The sequence below is a fragment of the Eutrigla gurnardus genome, assembly GCF_963514095.1.
Source record: "Eutrigla gurnardus genome assembly, chromosome: 20".
In the NCBI taxonomy this organism is placed as follows: Eukaryota; Metazoa; Chordata; class Actinopteri; order Perciformes; family Triglidae; genus Eutrigla; species Eutrigla gurnardus.
The window spans coordinates 867296-876570 of record NC_139931.1 but is presented as its reverse complement, the minus strand read 5'-3'; the positions used below and the strand labels follow the sequence as shown (position 1 = coordinate 876570).

Sequence of the window (9275 nt, the reverse complement as noted above, 5' to 3'; positions counted from 1 at the left end):
GCCAATTGCATTTTTTGGGAGGAGTGAAGCGGTTCCTTTAAAAGTTGCATCAGTTACTGACACAGACAGGAGTGAAACAAACCTAGAACCGGCAACATGGTTGAATGGACAGACTTCGAGCGCGCCACCATCCAGGAGATCTTCTCCAAGATGGACTATGAGACTGTGGGTCCTGCAACTCTTGCCAGGTGACATATGGTTTCCTTATGAATTTGCAAAAAGAAGTGCAATAACAAAACCATTTTTAATTGCAGCTTGTGCATGTTTTTACTTGTTTCCTCAGGACTATCATCGTCTACCCCTGGACTCAGAGGTACTTCTCCAAATTTGGAAACCTCTACAACGCCGCTGCCATCATTGGAAATAAGGACATTGCAGAACACGGAATCATCATCCTGCACGGTCTGGACCGGGGCGTGAAGAACATGGACGACATGAAGAACACCTACGCCGAGCTGAGCAAGCTGCACTCCGAGAAAATCCACGTGGACCCCGACAACTTCAGGGTAACGTCGTGGAACTATTAATAGCCAACTATTCACCTTCAACGATGATTCACAGAACAAGCAACCTTTCATGTTGCTGACGTTTGCTGATGCTTGTTGTGTTGCAGCTCCTGTCCGACTGCCTGACCATCGTGGTTGCCGCCAAGATGGGCAAAGCCTTCACCGGTGAGGTCCAGGCAGCTTTCCAGAAGTTCCTGTCCGTGGTGGTGAACTCCCTGGGAAGGCAGTACCATTAGAGAGCTGCAACAGAGGACCATCAGTCATCAGGAAATGCTCTATTTCTCGTCATGTCTCAAAGACGTAAATAAATGACACAAGCATATTTAACAAGCTGTCTATTCATTTTTTTTGTCTGTGAATCGTCACATCGTAACATTTTGAAATTCATTTTCACAATAGGCTATATCGTGCTGCTCAGTGTTCATTTAAATCCAGTCAAGGTCAAGTAGAAATAAGTAAAGGTCCTGCATTGAAATGTCTGACTACATGTGTTCATAATGCACAGGAGTATCAACCGTAAAAGTAAATATGCATAATTAATAATACTTGAAATCCACCCACAGATTCATTGCATTTGATCTCATATTCATATTCATACTGACAGTTAGTATCCTATTCTAGCCCATGCTACTGTCTGCTATCTGCTCAGGTTATATCTAAAATACTGTAAACGGAGATGTGTGTCCAGGATGAGTGGTGAATTAAAACGTGTGCAAGGGTTGTGTGTTTGTGCAGAGTTCAGGGTTCACTTACTTCAACCCACAGGCTGTGTGCCTTTTCACTGTTGATTTGCACCACAACACAAGATGCCTTCAGTATCTTGTTTTCACATATCAGTGCCACAGTTGCAGGACCTGGCTGTTTGCTATTTGGCAGCTCCTTCCATCCATCCATCCATCCATTTTCTACCGCTTATCCTGTATTCAGGGTCGCGGGGGGGCTGGAGCCGATCCCAGCTATCATTGGGCGAAGGCAGGGTTCACCCTGGACAGGTAACCAGTCTATCACAAGGCCGACATGTAGAGACAAACAACCATTCACACTCACATTCACACCTACGGGACATTTAGAGTCACCAATGAACCTATCCCCATCCTGCATGTCTTTGGACTGTGGGAGGAAGCCGGAGAACCCGGAGAGAACCCACGCTGACACGGGGAGAACATGCAAACTCCACACAGAAGGAACCTGGGGCCGATCCAGGAATCGAACCCAGGACCCTCTTGCTGTGAGGCGAGAGTGCTACCCACTACACCACCGTGCAGCCCCAGCTCCTTCCACAGATGCACAATTATCTAAAACTTGGACCTCTTCTATACATGTCAGTGTCTGTCAGTATTCCGGTGTGAAGAATTAGGTACTTTAATTGAATGCATCCTAGGTAAAGATCACATGTGCATGTTAACCCAATGTAAGCACTTAAAGCATAAAGTTGGAATGTGTTTTTTTTTTTTTTTTTTTCAGACACAATCCACTTTTAATTCCTATTTAAATGCATCAGTAATCCCTTTTGATCAGGTGCAATGATTACATCATGAGTCACAGGTGAAATTGGTTCAAGCATAATGTTTGTTTGACTGTAAAAGACAAGCCATTTGCGCATGATTATAACTCTATGGACGCTCCTGTACGTTATACTGGGCTACGCTTCCATTGGTCAGTTTATTCTTAGGGGCGGAGCGTGAAACAATAGTCTATAGGCTGCACATTTACCCCGACGGGAACACGCTGCAGAGGGCTGACGGACCTCTCAGCTTCACCAGGTAAATCCTACCAGGTAATACTGACTCTATCCAAGCAGCTCACCTTCAACACATCATTTCAAGAGCTCCTCGGTCATTTCGTAACTGTAACTCCACACAATCTGCTTGTTTCTTCAGGGTGACTGAACAAAATTACAATGGCACAATTACTTGAAACAATGAGAAACGTTGGCTTAGGAGTCGGGCCAAGTCTAACACTCTGTGGCTTTTGATGCTTTTGAATGCAAACATGACTTTGAACTGTGTTTGAGCGCCACTCAGTGGACGGTAATGGTGCATGTCCTGCCCTCCTTTAAATATGAAGCCGATGCATGGCCCTCATTAGTAAACGATGAAGAGATTCTAAACTGCATTGCTTGTTGAATCAGACTGAGTAGAAATGGAAATATCTCAGTGTGAACTCGTTGGTGCTCTGTTTCTTTCAGCACTTCAGACAGCTGGAGGTTGCTAAGCCGTTATTCTAAAGGGAGGTTTGTAAATGCAATTGGTTATTTCAAAGAGGAAGAACTAAAGAATGTAGGCTACTGATACAACAACTGGAAGTGTGCTTAGAGTGTTCAAGGATGAACGCGTCAACTGTCCAAGGTCCTCACATCCCTACCAATAGTAACCGCTAGAGGACAGCTCCATCCAATCACAGGATATGTTTAATCATTCGATTAAATGGTGTTCTTCTGGAGTAAAACTAGTCCTCCATTGTGGACTAGTGTGTCTCGACCTTCTAGGTTGTTTCCAGCAGTGGAACTGTGATTCATGTATTATTTCCTCAAGAAAATCAAACTCATTTAAACACATCTTTTGTCTCCTGACTACACTATGTCCATATGCTTGACACACTTAGCTTGGATATTATTATTATAAGAATTAGAGTACTTATGGAAATTGTTCAGCTGTAATTGCTCCACAAGATTGAGTTAGAAAGAGAGTAATGTGCTTATAGATAAATATCCTATAAACACAGCAATGTGACAACATACACATGTCAAGTATAAACGTATAACAATATACAAAATGACACCAAATATAAGTTATGCATGTACAATGTATGCACATAAAAACTGTTGCTGTTGATGTAGGAGTAATATTCTGTAGTATCAATGTAGTATATCATGAGAGGATCGTGCACATAGGTATTATAGTATTATTGCACAAATATAAAGTTGACAGTTATAATGCACATACATAAGGTTAGCAGTTATACTGGTAGATAGATGTACAGAATATGAACGTGGATAGGGATATGAATTATATGAATAATTAACCCTGGAGGTGGTTGTGCATGGAAATCCCAGTAGATCAAACCAACTTTACATCACCTTTCTTTTCAACCTCAGATCAGATTGTCTTCCATGTCCACATGCCTACATGCACTTAGTTGCTGCAACCCGGTTGGCTGAGTAGACATTTGGGTTAAGGAGCAGTTGAACAGGTAATAGTATCCAGTGGGTGTTTGTGTATTTGTACAAAGGCCAAGGACAGAGTTTTAAATGTGTTAATAAATGGGCTGGAATATATGAGAATGTTCATTCAGTCTATAAATGTCGACACGATGTTGAACCTAAAGCCAGACTTAAACATCTAAGAGTTACAGGTTGGGTCAGGGGACCCTGGTGAAATATATTATAGATATATGTGTGTATATGTGTATGAGTCACAACAGTGAAAATAACAACATAGTCTGCAACAGTTCCTATATTCATATTCCTTATCATCTTATGTTGATGGACCAACAAAAAGAACTGTGCTGGATACAACCATTGCTATTCCTGTCAAGGACATTGTAGACGTCATTCTACCCTAATCATTGTTGCAAATCAGTAGGTTCCTTGGCCAGCCAATCACAAGCTTGGGGAGGAGAGCAGGGTGGCTTTAAAAGTTGCATCTGTTGTCAGAGAGATCAGTACTCATCTAGAACCGGCAACATGGTTGAATGGACAGACTTCGAGCGCGCCACCATCCAGGACATCTTCTCCAAGATGGACTATGAGACTGTGGGCCCTGCAGCTCTTTCCAGGTCAGTCTGTGCAACTTTGCAATGATTGTGGTTTAGACCTTCATCGTTTGCCAAATAGCGACTATGTGGAAGAATCAGGATTTCGTGTTTGCATTGAACACTATGTCTTGCAAACAATCACAGGTGTTCGTTTTCTCAGCACACACATTTCATCTGTTCATCATATCCTGCAACATTGACGTGTTGAAGTGTTTCCTCAGGTGTCTGGTCGTCTACCCCTGGACTCAGAGGTATTTCGGCAACTTTGGAAACCTCTACAACGCCTCTGCTATCATTGGAAACCCATTGGTTTCAAAACACGGAACCACCATCCTGCACGGTCTGGACCGGGGCTTGAAGAACATGGACGACATGAAGAACACCTACGCCAAGCTGAGCGTTCTGCACTCAGAGAAACTCCACGTGGACCCCGACAACTTCAGGGTAACGTTGTGGAACTAATAATAGCCAACTATTAACACCCTCAACGATGATTCACAGAACAAGCAACCTTTCATGTTGCTGATGTTTGCTGATGCTTGTTGTGTTGCAGCTCCTGTCCGACTGCCTGACCGTCGTGGTTGCCGCCAAGATGGGCAAAGCTTTCACCGGTGAGGTCCAGGCAGCTTTCCAGAAGTTCCTGGCCGTGGTGGTGAACTCCCTGGGAAGGCAGTACCATTAGAGAGCTGCAACAGAGGACCATCAGACATCATGAAATGGTCTTTGTTTTTCTCTCAAGATCAAATAAAGAAATAAGCAAATCCACCAAGTTGTTTCTCTGGAATTTTACAAAAAATAAATAAAAATAAATAAAATAGACGTGAACATTAAAAAAATGAGACATAAAGAGAGAAAAAAAGAATGTTAAAAATAACACTTAAACACGATGGAGAACAATACGTCTGATGTAATGTTTACAAGTTTATAAATTATACATAAAGTAAAAGATAATGAACATAAAACACTATCACGTATTATTCAAATTAATTAACAAAACAATGTTTCGATTATAATGCGTAGTATTGAAAAATAAATTGTCCATATACAAAATATATTATAGATTTTCTGTTTCAGGGACAGTAGTTAAAAGTCCAGTTTAATAGGTAATATATTAACTTAAAATCTAATAATAATAATAATTAATAGGTGCAAAGTTCAAAGAATCGTCTAATAAATATTTAAATCTTAAATGTGATCGACTGTCTCTCTAAAAGTTTAGGATGTGGCTGCAAATAAGGGTGTTTCATTTTTTATATTCCTTATACAATTATTGTGTGAATTCATCTTTTAGTCTATGAATTGGAAAAAAGGCTCTTAGGTGTTGTCTTTTAATGATTTTGTCTCACCAAGAGATTCTGACATTTAAAAGCATTTAAAAACAACCAATGTTTCAGGTTTTTGTTTAAATTAATAATATCAATGTTCAAAATTGTTCTGGATTATTTTTCTAAAGATTGGCTAATTAATGAATCCACTTATTGTTTCGGTGTTAATGTTCAGCAGAGTATGAAACTTGACTTGTTGGATCTTTTTTGAAGTCAGCGTTGTGTTGCAGATGTGACTTTTGATCTTCTCTCATATATGACACAAACCATCACAAACAAACCAGAAAACATCATTTTTAGCTTGAGTGCATTTATTTTTCATGATGCAATAGAAGCTCATGCTGCAGTCTCCGACATCTTGTCCTGCTGTTTATCGGTACTTCTCAGACAGGGCCAGAGCCAGAGCAGCCAGGAACTTGTCCATGGCCACATGGACCTGAGGGGTGAATTCGTTGGGGAACATGATGGCCATGACCACGAGGATGTTGTGGGAGAGAATCTGTGAAAAGAAGGACATAGAGGTATTTTAAGTCACCATGCAGCCAACATACATTATGTGCACAGTAACAACAGATGGACATGTTGCAGGTCTGGATCCCCGTCATCGCCCCACGTTGGAGGAACACTTCATATACATTACAGGCTATTATCTTAGAAGGACTTTGGCTCTGCACCTTGAAGTTGGCTGGGTCTACACGTAGAGTGAAGGCATGCAGCTCACTGAGGGTCAGGAGACCTCCTTTCAGGTCGTCGATTTTGCTCACGGCCTCTGCAACTCCACTCATCACAGTTATTCCGTGCTTCCTTGCAGAGGGAGAGGTGGGGCTCTGGTCCTTCCAGTGGGAGAAGTAAGTCTTGGTCTGCGGGTACACCGTCAGCATCCTGGTGGAAAAGAAGTGAGTGATGCATAGAAAAAGTCATCAAGTAATGTTGGAACAGGTTTGTGGTTATATCTACCTGGCCAGAGCATCGGCGCCGATGTCCCCAGCGCTTCCAGACACTTGGGCCCAGAAGGCTTTGACTACGGTCTTGTCCTTAGCAGTGAGACTGGTCATCTTGTCGGTTGAATGAGTGATGCTGAATGCTGTGATGAGCCCAGACTGTGGGGGTTTTTATGCTTGAGACAGAGGATGGGCACACCCAGAACCTCCTCAAAGATAGGCTGGATGAGGCGTTCCAATCTAGGTCACAGCCTCCATGACATAAACAAAAAAATCTTGTCATGGTAGCTCTAATGCTTCTTGGACGTTGATAAGATCTTTTCAAACCATATGCATTCATGGTTGTATACTTTTGAAATTCAATCTAAAAGTTAATCTGACACAGAATTATTCAGGTATTTTATTACTAATTGACTCAGAAAGCTCTCTGGATGCGCTGATGTTGCTGCTGGATGAAGAATCAATATATTAAATACATACTAATGTTGGAAAAAAATATTCAGGTGATAGTAGAATATATGATGATGAGATATTGTGAATAATAATAATTATTGTTAATAATAACAATAATATATATATACATATAAAAAAATATATAAAAATATACTAATGTTTGAAAAAAATATTCAGGTGATTGTTCAATATATATACTAAATGTATTATTAATAATTATAATTGTTTATAGTTGTAATTGTTAACAATACTTATTAATATAATATTGCTGATATATATGTTTATATATATATACGTACATTTATACATATTTTTTAATTCATTTATATATTTTTGAAATAAATTATTCAGGTGATTGTTGAATATATAATAAATATGTTTTGTTCATGATTATAATTAATAATAAGACTTGTTAATATTATATTGCTGATAATAATGTTCATATTTCTACGTACATTTATATATATATATATATATATCAATTCATTTATTTATTTTTGAGATAAATCATTCAGGGTATTGTCGAATATATAATAAATAAGTATTGTTAATAATCGTAATTGTTAATAGTTATAATTGTCAATAATACTTGTTAATATAATATTGCTAATATATATGTTGATATATATAAATATATATCAACATTTATGTATATATTTTAATTTATTTATTTATTTTTGAAATAAATGGTTCAGGTGATGGTTGTATATAATAAATATGTATTGTTAATAATTATAATTGTTAATAGTTTTAATTGTTAATAATACTTGTTAATATAATATTGCTGATATATATGTTTATTTATATATATATATATATATATATATATATATATATATATATATATATGTAGACATACATTCATATACATAATTATTTTTTTATTTTTTAGATCAATTATTCAGGTGATTATTGAATATAAAATAAATATGTTTTGTTCATAATTACAATTGTTAATAGTTAATATCGTTAATAATACTTGTTAATATAATATTGCTGATATACTGTATATGTATATATAGACATATATATAGATATACATTCATCATTTTCTTTTAATTCATTTATTTCTTTTTTTAAATAAATGATTCAGGTGATTGTTGAACATCCTGCATTAAACTGAAAGGTCGCTGTCCAAGGTTCTGAAGACCTCCAAGGATGTGGGAACTGTCCGAGTTCCTGCTGGTTGTCACCCTGATGGGCAGGATTCAGGTTCACCTGGAATACAGTTGTTATTCTGCCGTTGTCTGGTAACAAATTGGCATTTTCTTTTCCCTCTGTCATCTCTAGTCTGTGCACATATCTGACTGTGACCCCTTGCCAAGGTCAAGGTTGGGCTCTCGGAGGGTGTACTTTACAGAGAATTTGAACGTTACTTATTTTTCTGAGATAATTTAGGTGGAGCTGATTCGCCCTTCTCTTATCACTGCTGCAAATCCATAGGCTACTTGGCCCACCGCCCATCCAATCACAAGCTTGGGAGGAGAGCAGGGTGGCTTTAAAAGTTGTATCTGTTGTCAGAGAGATCAGTACTCATCTAGAACCGGCAACATGGTTGAATGGACAGACTTCGAGCGCGCCACCATCCAGGACATCTTCTCCAAGATGGACTATGAGACTGTGGGCCCTGCAGCTCTTTCCAGGTCAGTCTGTGCAACTTTGCATTAGCAAGGTTGTGGTCGAGACGTCATTGTTTGTGAAATAGCGACTATGTTGAAGAATCAGGATTCCGTGTTTGCATTGAGCACAATGTGTTGCAAACAATCATAGGTGTTTGTTTTCTCAGCACACACATTTCATCTGTTCATCATATCCTGCAACATTGACGTGTTGAAGTGTTTCCTCAGGTGTCTCGTCGTCTACCCCTGGACTCAGAGGTATTTCGGCAACTTTGGAAACCTCTACAACGCCTCTGCTATCATTGGAAACCCATTGGTTGCAAAACACGGAACCACCATCCTGCACGGTCTGGACCGGGGCTTGAAGAACATGGACGACATGAAGAACACCTACGCCGAGCTGAGCGTGCTGCACTCAGAGAAACTCCACGTGGACCCCGACAACTTCAGGGTAACGTCGTGGAACTAATAATAGACAACTATTCACCTTCAACGATGATTCACAGAACAAGCAACCTTTCATGTTGCTGACGTTTGCTGATGCTTGTTGTGTTGCAGCTCCTGTCCGACTGCCTGACCGTCGTGGTTGCCGCCAAGATGGGCAAAGCCTTCACCGGTGAGGTCCAGGCAGCTTTCCAGAAGTTCCTGTCCGTGGTGGTGAACTCCCTGGGAAGG

The 9275-nt window shown here is 39.6% G+C and overlaps 4 protein-coding genes across 4 annotated transcripts in view; 3 read left to right on the top strand and 1 right to left on the bottom strand.

Moving 5' to 3' along the window:
• The first annotated feature begins 29 nt into the window (after positions 1 to 29).
• LOC311030902 (hemoglobin subunit beta) lies at positions 30 to 836 on the top strand. The gene is made up of 3 exons (XM_084036941.1): positions 30 to 188; positions 284 to 506; positions 614 to 836. Exons 1-3 carry the CDS (start codon positions 97 to 99, stop codon positions 740 to 742), a joined length of 444 nt encoding a protein of 147 aa, XP_083893067.1. The 5' UTR covers positions 30 to 96; the 3' UTR covers positions 743 to 836.
• A 3289-nt stretch (positions 837 to 4125) lies between these two features.
• Positions 4126 to 5002, top strand: LOC311030903 (hemoglobin subunit beta-2). Its single transcript, XM_084036942.1, has 3 exons — positions 4126 to 4283; positions 4484 to 4706; positions 4816 to 5002. The coding sequence occupies exons 1-3, from the start codon at positions 4192 to 4194 to the stop codon at positions 4942 to 4944; spliced, it is 444 nt and encodes a 147-aa protein (XP_083893068.1). The 5' UTR covers positions 4126 to 4191; the 3' UTR covers positions 4945 to 5002.
• Positions 5003 to 5881: 879 nt separating this feature from the next.
• On the bottom strand, positions 5882 to 6676 carry LOC311030906 (hemoglobin embryonic subunit alpha-like). Its single transcript, XM_084036945.1, has 3 exons — positions 6545 to 6676; positions 6262 to 6469; positions 5882 to 6086 (listed from the first exon to the last, which is right to left on the bottom strand). Exons 1-3 carry the CDS (start codon positions 6640 to 6642, stop codon positions 5958 to 5960), a joined length of 435 nt encoding a protein of 144 aa, XP_083893071.1. The 5' UTR covers positions 6643 to 6676; the 3' UTR covers positions 5882 to 5957.
• Positions 6677 to 8465: 1789 nt separating this feature from the next.
• The window catches only part of LOC311030907 (hemoglobin subunit beta-2-like), a 1224-nt gene continuing 414 nt past the window's right edge, over positions 8466 to 9275 (top strand). The window contains exons 1-2 of the mRNA XM_084036946.1: positions 8466 to 8624; positions 8829 to 9051. Of these exons, the coding sequence (XP_083893072.1) occupies positions 8533 to 8624; positions 8829 to 9051 (315 nt within the window). The 5' untranslated portion in view covers positions 8466 to 8532. The remainder of the gene's footprint in view (positions 8625 to 8828; positions 9052 to 9275) is intronic.